Source organism: Scyliorhinus torazame, chromosome 21, assembly GCF_047496885.1.
Source record: "Scyliorhinus torazame isolate Kashiwa2021f chromosome 21, sScyTor2.1, whole genome shotgun sequence".
Taxonomy (NCBI): Eukaryota; Metazoa; Chordata; class Chondrichthyes; order Carcharhiniformes; family Scyliorhinidae; genus Scyliorhinus; species Scyliorhinus torazame.
Window position 1 is genome coordinate 981904 of NC_092727.1, and position 14030 is coordinate 995933.

General features: G+C 58.6%; 1 protein-coding gene across 2 annotated transcripts in view; it reads right to left on the reverse strand.

Moving 5' to 3' along the window:
- Positions 1-329: 329 nt before the first annotated feature.
- Positions 330-14030, reverse strand: part of LOC140398086 (myelin protein zero-like protein 3) — a 49585-nt gene continuing 35884 nt past the window's right edge. For both annotated transcript variants that reach the window (XM_072486303.1, XM_072486301.1), the window contains 3 exons: positions 13636-13789; positions 5772-5829; positions 330-549 (listed from right to left, as the gene is read on the reverse strand). In XM_072486303.1, coding sequence (XP_072342404.1) covers positions 487-549; positions 5772-5829; positions 13636-13789 — 275 coding nt within the window. In that variant the 3' untranslated portion in view covers positions 330-486. The remainder of the gene's footprint in view (positions 550-5771; positions 5830-13635; positions 13790-14030) is intronic.

Genomic DNA, 14030 nt, shown 5'->3' on the forward strand with positions numbered 1-14030 from the left:
AATTGTGAACAATATAAATCCCTGCCCCACCCCTCCATCCCCACCCTCCCACTCCCCCTCCCCACCCTCCCACTCCCCCTCCCCACCCTCCCACTCCCCACCCTCCCACTCCCCACCCTCCCACTCGCCACCCTCCCACTCGCCACCCTCCCACTCGCCACCCTCCCACTCGCCACCCTCCCACTCGCCACCCTCCCACTCGCCACCCTCCCACTCCCCCTCCACACGCTCCCACTCCCCACCCTCCCACTCCCCCTCCCCACCCTCCCACTCCCACTCCCCACCCTCCCACTCCCACTCCCCACCCTCCCACTCCCACTCCCCACCCTCCCACTCCCCATCCCCACAATGTTTGTCAACAGTAGCAGGGATTGAGGTCTTGTCCTTCCACCATCTACACAGATTCAAACACCTCAGTGAGCAGTCCCAGATTCATCTGTCGGGCTGCATTTTGGTCAGGATACAGCGGACAACAAGCACCGCAGACTATGCGATCGATTCAGATGCAGGATAGAACCGGTGGAAATCTTCATCTTCCTCATCAGAATCCTGGAGAGAAGGAAGCAGGATCCATCTTATTACATGAAACAGATCAAACACTCCCAGGACAGGTACAGCACGGGGTTAGATACAGAGTAAAGTTCCCTCTACACTGTCCCCATCAAACATTCCCAGGACAGGTACAGCACGGGGTTAGATACAGAGTAAAGCTCCCTCTACACTGTCCCCATCAAACACTCCCAGGACAGGTACAGCACAGGGTTAGACACAGAGTAAAGCTCCCTCTATACTGTCCCCATCAAACACTCCCAGGACAGGGACAGCACAGGGTTAGATACAGAGTAAAGTTCCCTCTACTCTGTTCCCATCAAACACTCCCAGGACAGGTACAGCACGGGGTTAGATACAGAGTAAAGTTCCCTCTACACTGTCCCCATCAAACACTCCCAGGACAGGGACAGCACAGGGTTAGATACAGAGTAAAGTTCCCTCTACACTGTCCCCATCAAACACTCCCAGGACAGGTACAGCACGGGGTTAGATACAGAGTAAAGTTCCCTCTACACTGTTCCCATCAAACACTCCCAGGACAGGGACAGCACGGGGTTAGATACAGAGTAAAGCTCCCTCTACACTGTCCCCATCAAACACTCCCAGGACAGGTACAGCACGGGGTTAGATACAGAGTAAAGCTCCCCCTACACTGTCCCCATCAAACACTCCCAGGACAGGTACAGCACGGGGTTGGATACAGAGTAAAGCTCCCTCTACACTGTCCCCATCAAACACTCCCAGGACAGGTACAGCACGGGGTTAGATACAGAGTAAGGTTCCCACTACACTGTCCCCATCAAACACACCCAGGACAGGTACAGCACAGGGTTAGATACAGAGTAAAGCTCCCTCTACACTGTCCCCATCAAACACTCCCAGCACAAGTACAGCACAGGGTTAGATACAGAGTAAAGCTCCCCTACACTGTCCCCATCAAACACTCGCAGGACAGGTACAACACGGGCTTAGATACAGAGTAAAGCTCCCTCTACACTCTCCCCATTAACAATCCCAGGACAGGTACAGCACAGGGTTAGATACAGAGTAAAGCTCCCTCTACACTGTCCCCATCAAACACTCCCAGGACAGGTACAGCATAGGGCTAGATACAGAGTAAAGCTCCCTCTACACTGTCCCCATCAAACACTCCCAGGACAGGTACAGCATAGGGCTAGATACAGAGTAAAGCTCCCTCTACACTGTCCCCATCAAACACTCCCAGGACAGGAACAGCACGGGGTTAGATACAGAGTAAAGCTCCCTCTACACTGTCCCCATCAAACACTCCCAGGACAGGTACAGCACAGGGTTAGATACAGAGTAAAGCTCCCTCTACACTGTCCCCATCAAACACTCCCAGGACAGGTACAGCACGGGGTTAGATACAGAGTAAAGCTCCCTCTACACTGTCCCCATCAAACACTCCCAGGACAGGTACAGCACGGGGTTAGATACAGAGTAAAGCTCCCTCTACACTGTCCCCATCAAACACTCCCAGGACAGGTACAGCAGAGGGTTAGATACAGAGTAAAGCTCCCTCTACACTGTCCCCATCAAACACTGCCAGGACAGGTACTGAGTGACATTAGATACATTTTTGTGGAAGAGTTTCCTGTTAAATACAGAGTTCCAAAGACTCAACCTTGTGAGAGAAAAAAAATTCTCCTAATTTCTGTCTTAAATGGACTCCCTCTCCACATCCACCCTCAGGGTCGTAAACGTTTTGCTCAAGTCACCTCTCACTCTTCTAAACTCTGGTGGATACAAACCAGCTTTCTTTATCAGACAACCCGCCCATTCTGGGTATTTGTCTAGTCAACCTTCTCTGAACTGCTTCCAATGCATTTAATCTTTTCTCAAACAAGGAGCCAATTCTGTAAACAATACTCCAGATGTGGTCTCACTAACACCTGTACAACTGAAGCATAACCTCCTTCCTTTTGTAATCAATGCCCTCACAATAAACACTAACATTCTCTGATCTTTCCGAAATACTTGCTGTACCTTTACATCAGCCTTTTGTGATCCATGCACTTGGACTCCCAGATCCCTCTGCAGGGCAGAGCTCTGCAATCTCTCACCATTTAGACAATAAACTTCTGGGCGGCACGATGGCACAGTGGTTAGCACTGCTGCCTCACGGCACCGAGGTCCCAGGTTCGATCCCGGCCCCGGGTCGCTGTCTGTGTGGAGTTTGCACATTCTCCCCGTGTTTGCGTCTCACCCCCACAACCCAAAGATGTGCAGGGTAGGTGGATTGGCCGCGCTAAATTGCCCCTTAATTGAAAAAAAAGAATTGGACACTCTAAATATTTTAAAAAATAGATAATAAACTTATTTTTTATTCTTCCGGCCAAATTGGACAATTTCACATTTTCCCACATTTTACTCCATTTGTCAGATTTTTGCCCCCTCATTTAAACCAATCCATGTCCCTTTGCCGTCTCCTTACGTACTCTTTTTTAAATTCTTTCTGGTATGGGTATCACAGGCTCGGCCAGCATTTGTTGCCCATCCCTAGGGCATGGATACCAGCACTGATCCCGGTGGGACACCATTCTCACTTTCCTGTTAGCTAACCTATCTTCAATCCTTGCCAATATGTTACCTTCTATACCGTGAACTTTACTTTTCTGCAATAAGTTTGATGTGGCAGCTTGTCAAATGCCTTCTGGGAATCGAAGTCCATTGCATCCACTGGTACCCCTTTATCCACAGCACATGTGACTCCTTCAAAGAACTCCAATCAATTGATTCAATGTGATTTCCTTTTCACAAAACCATGCTGATTCTGTCTGATCACACTGAATTTTTCTGTGTCTACAATGTCTTTAATAATTGCTTCTAACAATAGATTTTAATGAAATGGAGAGTGACTGTGATACACAGGGATCTGGCTGTCCTGTGCATGAGTCAGAAAACGTTAGCATACAGATAATTATGAAGGCAAATGGAATGTGAGTGTTTATTGAAAGGAGGATGGGGTATAAAAGTCGGGATGTTTTGCTCCCACTGTGGCGATATTGGTGAGGCCATGGACCATGGTGTACAGCTTTGCTCTCCTTATTGAAGGAAGGATATATTTGCTCTGCCAGCAGTTTGGAGAATGTTCATGAGGCTGATTCCTGGGATGAGGGGGTTGTCTTCTGAGGAAGGGTTGGGCAGATTGGGCCTTTACTTGTGGAGTTTTAAAAAATGAGATGTGATCTTATTGAAGGGGAAATGCTGAGGAAATCAGAAGCACAAAGGGACTTGGGAGTCCTTGTTCACGGTTCTCTTAAGGTTAACGTGCAGGTTCAGTCGGCAGTTAAGAAGGCAAATGCAATGTTAGCATTCATGTTGAGAGGGCTAGAATACAAGACCAGGGATGTACTTCTGAGGCTGCATAAGGCTCTGGTCAGACCCCATTTGGAGTATTGTGAGCAGTTTCGGGCCCCGTATCTAAGGAAGGATGTGCTGGCCTTGGAAAGGGTCCAGAGGAGGTTCACAAGAATGATCCCTGGAATGAAGAGCTTGTCGTATGAGGAACGGGTGAGGACTCTGGGTCTGTACTCGTTGGAATTTAGAAGGATGAGGGGGGATCTTATTGAAACTTACAGGATACTGCGAGGCCTGGATAGAGTGGACGTGGAGAGGATGTTTCCACTTGTAGGAGAAACTAGAAGCAGAGGACACCATCTCAGACTAAAGGGACGATCCTTTAAAACAGAGATGAGGAGGAATTTCTTCAGCCAGAGGGCGGTGAATCTGTGGAACTCTTTGCCGCAGAACGCTGTGGAGGCCAAATCACTGAGTGTCTTTAAGACAGAGATGGATAGGTTCCTGATTAATAAGGGGATCAGGGGTTATGGGGAGAAGGCAGGAGAATGGGGATGAGAAAATATCAGCCATGATTGAATGGCGGAGCAGACTCGATGGGCCGAGTGGCCTAATTCTACTCCTATGTCTTCGGTCTTATGAAACAAGATTCTGAGCGGGGCTTTAAAAGTGTAAATGCTGAGAGGGTGTTTCACCTTGTCGGGGAATTTAGAACTAAGGAGCAAAGTTTAAAAATAAAGGGTATCCTATTTAAGCCAGAGATGAAAAGGAAGTGTTTGGCATTCTGTACCTCAGAGAGCAGTGGAGGCTGGGTTAGGAAGATGTGAACAGGTGCAGGCCATTCAGCCCATCGAGCCTGCTCCGCCATTCAATACGATCATGGCTGATGGGACATTTCAATAGCTTTTACACCCACTCTCCCCAGAACCCTTTGCGTTATTGTCAGACAGATTTTTGATCGACAAGGAAGCTGAGATTTATGAAGTACAGACAGGAAAGTGGAGTTAAGGGGCGGGATTCTCCGACCCCCCGCCGGGTCAGACAATCGCCGGGGGCAGCGTGAATCCCGCCCCTGCCGGCCACCGAATTCTCCGGCACCGGAGATTCGGCGGGGGCAGGAATCGCGCCGCGCCGGTCGGCGGGCCCCCCCCCGCCGATTCTCCGGCCCGCGATGGGCCGAAGTCCCGCTGCTGTAATGCCGGTCCCGCCGGCGTGAATTAAACCACCTCCCTTACCGGCGGGACCAGGCGGCGCGAGCGGGCTCCGGGGTCCTGGGGGGGGTGCCCCCACGGTGGCCTGGCCTGCGATCGGGGCCCACCGATCCGCGGGTGGGCCTGTGCCATGGGGGCACTCTTTTCCCTTCCGCCTCGGCCAAAGTTTTCACCATGGCCGACGGGTAAGAGACACCCCCCCCCCCCCCCCCGCGCATGCACGGGGATGATGGCAGCAGCCGCTGACGCTCCCTTCCGCCGGTCGGCGGAGTCCCTTCGGCCCCGGCTGTCATGGCGCCAATGGCCTTTCCCAATAGCCGACGGGATGGCAACCACTCCGGCGATGGCCTAGCTCCTAAAGGTGAGGGCTTGGCCCCTAAAGGTGCGGAGAAATCGCACTCCATCCCGCCGGGACCCCCTGCCCCGCCGGGTAGGGGAAAATCCCGCCCAAGGCCACAGTCAGATCAGCGATGATCCTATTGAATGGTGTTGCAAGCTCGAGGGCTGAATGCTCACATAGTTTTTATGATCCAGGCTGCTGAGGTTGTGAATGATCTTTCCTGCCCCAAGAGTCAAACTTCTGCTCCATTGCGCCACCCCCCTCACCCCCCCCTCCCACCACACCCCACCACACCCCCCCGGAGGAGGGGTTGTCATCAAGCCAATCCAACGCTGTGAGATTCTCACCTGGAACCATGGAGCACACGGCAGACAAATCCGGTTCCTGGGACCTCCCTCATCAGCCCTGTTCAAGGAAACAGCTCAAGTTATTGTTTGGCGCAGGAGGCAAATGGCGCAATTCAATTCTCCAGACGAACAAATTATTTATTAGAGAATAATTTTGGATCATCCAAAAATCAAACTTGCCAAACACCACCTGGTGTAGCCCAGGATCGTCTAACGCATTCTTTCAGATCAGCAAGTGAGGGGGACGGGGTGATCCGCAGGGTGGGGAACGGGCAGCGGGAGTCAGTGGGGGTGGGGTGGGGGGGGGAGTCAGTGGGGGAGGGGAGAGTCAGTGGGGAGGGGGGAGAGTCAGTGGGGGGGGGAGAGTCAGTGGGGAGGGGGGAGAGTCAGTGGGGGGGGGGAGAGTCAGTGGGGGGGGGGGAGTCAGTGGGGGGGGGGAAGAGTCAGTGGGGGGGGGAATGAGAGTCAGTGGGGGGTGGTGAGAGTCAGTGGGGGGGGTGAGAGTCAGTGGGGGGGTGAGAGTCAGTGGGGGGGGGGTGAGAGTCAGTGGGGGGGAAGAGTCAGTGGGGGGGGAAAGTCAGTGGGGGGGAAAGTCAGTGGGGGGGGGGAGAGTCAGTGGGGGGGGGATGAGAGTCAGTGGGGGGGGAAAGTCAGTGGGGGGGGAGAGTCAGTGGGGGGGGTGAGAGTCAGTGGGGGGGGTGAGAGTCAGTGGGGGGGGGTGAGAGTCAGTGGGGGGGGGTGAGAGTCAGTGGGGGGGGTGAGAGTCAGTGGGGGGGGTGAGAGTCAGTGGGGGGGGGTGAGAGTCAGTGGGGGGGGTGAGAGTCAGTGGGGGGGGTGAGAGTCAGTGGTGGGGGGTGAGAGTCAGTGGGGGGGGGAAGAGTCAGTGGGGGGGGGGCGAGAGTCAGTGGGGAGCCGAGAGTCAGTGGGGGGGGGGGAAGAGTCAGTGGGAGGTGAGAGTCAGTGGGGGGGGTGAGAGGCAGTGGGGGGAAGAGTCAGTGGGGGGCGAGAGTCAGTGGGGGGGGAAGAGTCAGTGGGGGGGAGTCAGTGGGGGGGGTGAGTCAGTGGGGGGGGGTGAGTCAGTGGGGGGGGTGAGTCAGTGTGGGGGTGAGAGGCAGTGGGGGGGGAGGCAGTGGGGGGGGTGGGAGTCAGTGGTGGGGCGAGAGTCAGTGGGGGGGAGAGTCAGTGGGGGGGGGAGAGTCAGTGGGGGGGGGCGAGAGTCAGTGGGGGGAAGAGTCAGTGGGGGGAAGAGTCAGTGGGGGGGAGAGTCAGTGGGGGGGGGAGAGTCAGTGGGGGGGTGAGAGTCAGTGGGGGGGGTGAGAGTCAGTGGGGGGGGGGTGAGAGTCAGTGGGGGGAAGAGTCAGTGGGGGGGGAAAGTCAGTGGGGGGGAAAGTCAGTGGGGGGGGGGAGAGTCAGTGGGGGGGGGATGAGAGTCAGTGGGGGGGGAAAGTCAGTGGGGGGGGAGAGTCAGTGGGGGGGGTGAGAGTCAGTGGGGGGGGTGAGAGTCAGTGGGGGGGGGTGAGAGTCAGTGGGGGGGGGTGAGAGTCAGTGGGGGGGGTGAGAGTCAGTGGGGGGGGGTGAGAGTCAGTGGGGGGGGGTGAGAGTCAGTGGGGGGGGGTGAGAGTCAGTGGGGGGGGTGAGAGTCAGTGGGGGGGGTGAGAGTCAGTGGGGGGGGGTGAGAGTCAGTGGGGGGGGGAAGAGTCAGTGGGGGGGGGGCGAGAGTCAGTGGGGAGCCGAGAGTCAGTGGGGGGGGGGAAGAGTCAGTGGGAGGTGAGAGTCAGTGGGGGGGGTGAGAGGCAGTGGGGGGAAGAGTCAGTGGGGGGCGAGAGTCAGTGGGGGGGGAAGAGTCAGTGGGGGGGAGTCAGTGGGGGGGGTGAGTCAGTGGGGGGGGGTGAGTCAGTGGGGGGGGTGAGTCAGTGTGGGGGTGAGAGGCAGTGGGGGGGGAGGCAGTGGGGGGGGTGGGAGTCAGTGGTGGGGCGAGAGTCAGTGGGGGGGAGAGTCAGTGGGGGGGGAGAGTCAGTGGGGGGGGGCGAGAGTCAGTGGGGGGAAGAGTCAGTGGGGGGAAGAGTCAGTGGGGGGGGAGAGTCAGTGGGGGGGGGAGAGTCAGTGGGGGGGGAAGAGTCAGTGGGGGGGGAAGAGTCAGTGGGGGGGGAGAGTCAGTGGGGGGGGGAGAGTCTGGGGGGGGAAGAGTCAGTGGGGGGGGAAGAGTCAGTGGGGGGAGAGAGTCAGTGGGGGGAGAGAGTCAGTGGGGGGGGGAGAGTCAGTGGGGGGGGAGAGTCAGTGGGGGGGGGAGAGTCAGTGGGGGGGAGAGTCAGTGGGGGGGAGAGTCAGTGGGGGGGAGAGTCAGTGGGGGGGAGAGTCAGTGGGGGGGGAGAGTCAGTGGGGGGGGAGAGTCAGTGGGGGGGGGAGAGTCAGTGGGGGGGAGAGTCAGTGGGGGGGGGGAGAGTCAGTGGGGGGGGGAGAGTCAGTGGGGGGGAGAGTCAGTGGGGGGGAGAGTCAGTGGGGGGGGGAGAGTCAGTGGGGGGGGAGAGTCAGTGGGGGGGGAGAGTCAGTGGGGGGGGGGAGAGTCAGTGGGGGGGAGAGTCAGTGGGGGGGGGGAGAGTCAGTGGGGGGGGAGAGTCAGTGGGGGGGGAGAGTCAGTGGGGGGGGAGACTCAGTGGGGGGGAGAGTCAGTGGGGGGGAGAGTCAGGGGGGGAGAGTCAGTGGGGGGGGAGAGTCAGTGGGGGGGGAGAGTCAGTGGGGGGGGAGAGTCAGTGGGGGGGTGAGAGTCAGTGGGGGGAGAGTCAGTGGGGGGGGAGAGTCAGTGGGGGGAAGAGTTAGTGGGGGGGGAGAGTCAGTGGGGGGGGGAGAGTCAGTGGGGGTGAGAGTCAGTGGGGGGGGTGAGAGTCAGTGGGGGGGAAAGAGTCAGTGGGGGTGAGAGTCAGTGGGGGGGTGAGAGTCAGTGGGGGGGTGAGAGTCAGTGGGGGGGGACAGTCAGTGAGTCAGTGGGGGGGGAAGAGTCAGTGGGGGGGGGGAAAGAGTCAGTGGGGGGGGGAGAGTCAGTGGGGGGGGGAGAGCCAGTGGGGGGGGGGGAGAGCCAGTGGGGGGGGGGAGAGCCAGTGGGGGGGGGGGAGAGCCAGTGGGGGGGGGGGGAGAGCCAGTGGGGGGGGGGAGAGCCAGTGGGGGGGGAAGAGTCAGTGGGGGGGAGAGTCAGTGGGGGGGTGAGAGGCAGTGGGGGGTGAGAGGCAGTGGGAGGGAGGCAGTGGGGGGGTGGGAGTCAGTGGGGGGGCGAGAGTCAGTGGTGGGGCGAGAGTCAGTGGGGGGGGGAAGAGTCAGTGGGGGGAAGAGTCAGTGGGGGGGGGGAGAGTCAGTGGGGGGGAAGAGTCAGTGGGGGGGGAGAGTCAGTGGGGGGAGTCAGTGGGGGGGGAGAGTCAGTGGGGGGGGGCGAGAGGCAGTGGGGGGAAGAGTCAGTGGGGGGGGGCGAGAGGCAGTGGGGGGAAGAGTCAGTGGGTGGGGGGGAGAGTCAGTGGGGGGAGAGTCAGTGGGGGGGGAGAGTCAGTGGGGGGGAGAGTCAGTGGGGGGGGGGAGAGTCAGTGGGGGGGGGGGAGAGTCAGTGGGGGGGGGAGTCAGTGGTGGGGAGAGTCAGTGGGGGGGGAAGAGGCAGTGGGGGGGGAAGAGTCAGTGGGGGGGGAAGAGTCAGTGGGGGGGGAAGAGTCAGTGGGGGGGGAGAGTCAGTGGGGGGGGAGAGTCAGTGGGGGGGGGAGAGTCAGTGGGGGGGGGAGAGAGTCAGTGGGGGGGGGAGAGTCAGTGGGGGGGGGAGAGTCAGTGGGGGGGGAGAGTCAGTGGGGGGGGAGAGTCAGTGGGGGGGGTGAGAGTCAGTGGGGGGAGAGTCAGTGGGGGGGGAGAGTCAGTGGGGGGGAGAGTCAGTGGGGGGGAGAGTCAGTGGGGGGGGAGAGTCAGTGGGGGGGAGAGTCAGTGGGTGGGGAGAGTCAGTGGGGGGGAGAGTCAGTGGGGGGGTGAGAGTCAGTGGGGGGGGGAAGAGTCAGTGGGGGGGAGAGTCAGTGGGGGGTGAGAGTCAGTGGGGGGGGAAGAGTCAGTGGGGGTGAGAGTCAGTGGGGGGGTGAGAGTCAGTGGGGGGGGGTGAGAGTCAGTGGGGGGGGTGAGAGTCAGTGGGGGGGTGAGAGTCAGTGGGGGGGGTGAGAGTCAGTGGGGGGGTGAGAGTCAGTGGGGGGGAGAGTCAGTGAGTCAGTGGGGGGGAAGAGTCAGGGGGGGGATGAGAGTCAGTGGGGGGGGAAGAGTCAGTGGGGGGGTGAGAGTCAGTGGGGGGGTGAGAGTCAGTGGGGGGGGGAGAGTCAGTGAGTCAGTGGGGGGGGAAGAGTCGGGGGGGGATGAGAGTCAGTGGGGGGGGAAGAGTCAGTGGGGGGGAAAAGAGTCAGTGGGGGGGGGGGAGAGTCAGTGGGGGGGGAGAGCCAGTGGGGGGGGGGAGAGCCAGTGGGGGGGGAAAGAGTCAGTGGGGGGGGAAAGAGTCAGTGGGGGGGGGAGTCAATGGGGGGGGAGCCAGTGGGGGGGTGGGAGTCAGTGGGGGGGGGGGTCAGTGGGGGGGGAGTCAGTGGGGGGGGGGGAGTCAGTGGGGGGGTGGGAGTCAGTGGGGGGGGGGGAGTCAGTGGGGGGGGAGTCAGTGGGGGGGGGGAAGTCAGTGGGGGGGAGTCAGTGGGGGGGAGTCAGTGGGGGGGTGGGAGTCAGTGGGGGGGGGGGAGTCAGTGGGGGGGGGGAGTCAGTGGGGGGGGGTCAGTGGGGGGGGGAGGGATACAGAGAATCTTTCACTCAGTTACTTGTGATTTGAAGGCTGGATAGGACGATGGAGGCAAATTCAATAATTACTTTCAAATGTGGTGAAAATGAATCAGTTACAGACCCAGAGAGAGAGTGGGGGCTGGGTTAGGGGCAGGGGGTGGGGCGAGACGGATTAGATTGCTCTGTCAGCAATGGGCTGTTCGGCCTCCTTCTCCGATGAATGGTTCTGTGATTCTACGCGATATTCATTCCTCAATTAGCAATTCTGTAGATTTTGTTTTCCTGCTGTTGTGGGATCTTCCTCTGTTCTCAGTATTCAATGTTGGGCCACTGTAAAGTATTTAATTGGACACTAACAATTGGGGGCCCCCACTGACAGCTGTGACGTCTGCTGGCTGACGGGCACAGCGTTGGAAGAGGGAGGGTTCTGTCCTTTGTCCCAGGCCAGGAAGAAGGCCCTGAATAACCAGAGGCCACAGAGCCGCTCGTCTCCCCACAACACGGTATCTCTCTGCAGCAAACGTGTTAGAAACTGTGCCATGTCAGAGCGGGGCTCCTGGGTTACACCGGGTAGTGTTCAACACAGAACTGCCACCAGAATTGACCATGGGAAATGGGGTGATGAAGTATATCAATGAAGCAAAAAAAAATTAATTTACATGAAGAACATTTGAGATATTTTAAGGGCCAATCCAGAGCTCGGATATTCTATAATCACAACACCCCATTCTCGACTTCACCGAGCTGGAGTCTGGAAGAACTGAACCCACCCCTGGTGAACCAGCCCCTGGTGAACCCACCCTGGTGAACCCGCCCCTGGTGAACCCGCCCCTGGTGAACCCGTCCCTGGTGAGCCCGCCCCTGGTGAGCCCGTCCCTGGTGAGCCCGTCCCTGGTGAACCCGTCCCTGGTGAACCCGTCCCTGGTGAACCCATCCCTGCTGAAACCACCCCTGGTGAACAGGTCCCTGGTGAACGCGTCCCTGGTGAACACGCCCCTGGTGAACACGCCCCTGGTGAACACGCCCCTGGTGAACACGCCCCTGGTGAACACGCCCCTGGTGAACACGTCCCTGGTGAACGCGTCGCTGGTGAACGCGTCCCTGGTGAACGCGCCCCTGGTGAACACGCCCCTGGTGAACACGCCCCTGGTGAACTCGCCCCTGGTGAACTCGCCCCTGGTGAACACGTCCCCGGTGAACCCGTCCCTGGTGAACATGTCCCGGTGAGCCCGCCCCTGGTGAACACGTCCCTGGTGAACCCGCCCCTGGTGAACCCGCCCCTGGTGAACCCGCCCCTGGTGAACCCGTCCCTGGTGAACCCGTCCCTGGTGAGCACGCCCCTGGTGAGCACGCCCCTGGTGAACATGTCCCTGGTGAACCTGCTCCTTGTGAACATGTCCCTGGTGAACATGTCCCTGGTGAACACGTCCCTGGTGAACACGTCCCTGTGAACACGTCCCTGGTGACCACGTCTCTGGTGAACCCGCCCTTGGTGAACTCGTCCCTGGCGAACCCGTCCCTGGTGAACCCGTCCCTGGTGAACCAGATCCTGGTGAACCCGTCCCTGGTGAACACGTCCCTGGTGAACCCGTCCCTGGTGAACCCGTCCCTGGTGAACAAGCCCCTGGTGAGCATGCCCCTGGTGAGCACGCCCCTGGTGAGCACGCCCCTGGTGAACAGGCCCCTGGTGAACACGCCCCTGGTGAACACGTCCCTGGTGAACACACCCCTGGTGAACACGTCCCTGGTGAATACGTCCCTGGTGAACTCGTCCCTGGTGGACCTGATCCTGGTGAACCCATCCCTGGTGAACATGTCCCTGGTGAACACGTCCCTGGTGAACCTGCCCCTGGTGAACCTGCCCCTTGTGAACATGTCCCTGGTGAACACGTCCCTGGTGAACACGTCCCTGGTGAACCTGATCCTGGTGAACCCATCCCTGGTGAACATGTCCCTGGTGAACACGTCCCTGGTGAACCTGCCCCTGGTGAACACGTCCCTGGTGAACACGTCCCTGGTGAACACGTCCCTAGTGAACACGTCCCTAGTGAACACGTCCCTGGTGAACACGTCCCTGGTGAACACGTCCCTGGTGAACACGTCCCTGGTGAACACGTCCCTGGTGAATACGTCCCTGGTGAACTCGTCCCTGGTGGACCTGATCCTGGTGAACCCATCCCTGGTGAACATGTCCCTGGTGAACACGTCCCTGGTGAACCTGCCCCTGGTGAACCTGCCCCTTGTGAACATGTCCCTGGTGAACACGTCCCTGGTGAACACGTCCCTGGTGAACCTGATCCTGGTGAACCCATCCCTGGTGAACATGTCCCTGGTGAACACGTCCCTGGTGAACCTGCCCCTGGTGAACCTGCCCCTTGTGAACACGTCCCTGGTGAACACGTCCCTAGTGAACACGTCCCTGGTGAACACGTCCCTGGTGAACACGTCCCTGGTGAACACGTCCATGGTGTACACCGTCCCTGATGAACACGTCCCTGATGAACACGTCCCTGGTGAACACGTCCCTGGTGAACCTGCCCCTGGTGAACCTGCCCCTGGTGAACACGTCCCTGGTGAACACGTCCCTGGTGAACACGTCCCTGGTGAACACGTCCCTGGTGAACACGTCCCTGGTGAACACGTCCCTGGTGAATACGTCCCTGGTGAACCTGCCCCTGGTGAACCTGCCCCTGATGAACACGTCCCTGGTGAACACGTCCCTGGTGAACACGTCCCTGGTGAACACGTCCCTGGTGTACACCGTCCCTGATGAACACGTCCCTGATGAACACGTCCCTGGTGAATACGTCCCTGGTGAACCTGCCCCTGGTGAACCTGCCCCTGATGAACACGTCCCTGGTGAACCCGTCCCTGATGAACACGTCCCTGGTGAACACGTCCCTGGTGAACACGTCCCTGATGAACACGTCCCTGGTGAACACATCCCTGATGAACACGTCCCTGATGAACACGTCCCTGGTGAACACGTCCCTGGTGAACACGTCCCTGGTGAACCTACCCCTGGTGAACCCGTCCCTGGTGAACACGTCCCTGGTGAACACGTCCCTGGTGAACACGTCCATGGTGAACCTACCCCTCCACTGCCTCTATCGATGTGTTTTTGGAGCTCGATGTGAATACAGCAAATGTTTTTTCCATCCACAGCAGGAGCACAGTGACCACCAGCAGAGACGGAGCAATTACCAGAATCGTCAACACCATAACCACACTCAGGCGGAATGGGAGTTCTGTGAAAAGCGAGAAAAACGAGTGAGAAATTGCATAAAAGTATAGAAACCGCCTGACCAGACTCTGCTGTTATTTAAATTCCACATCAACCTCCTCCAACTCTATTATCCGACTCTAGTCTTTCTGCCAATCTTACTCCCCTCCCTGGTGGTTTCTTTAGTTTTCATCTGAGTGACTTGCCTGAACCACTCAAAGACTCAATGAGAAAAGGAACCTTTCCTTCTTCTCCCGTGGATTTTT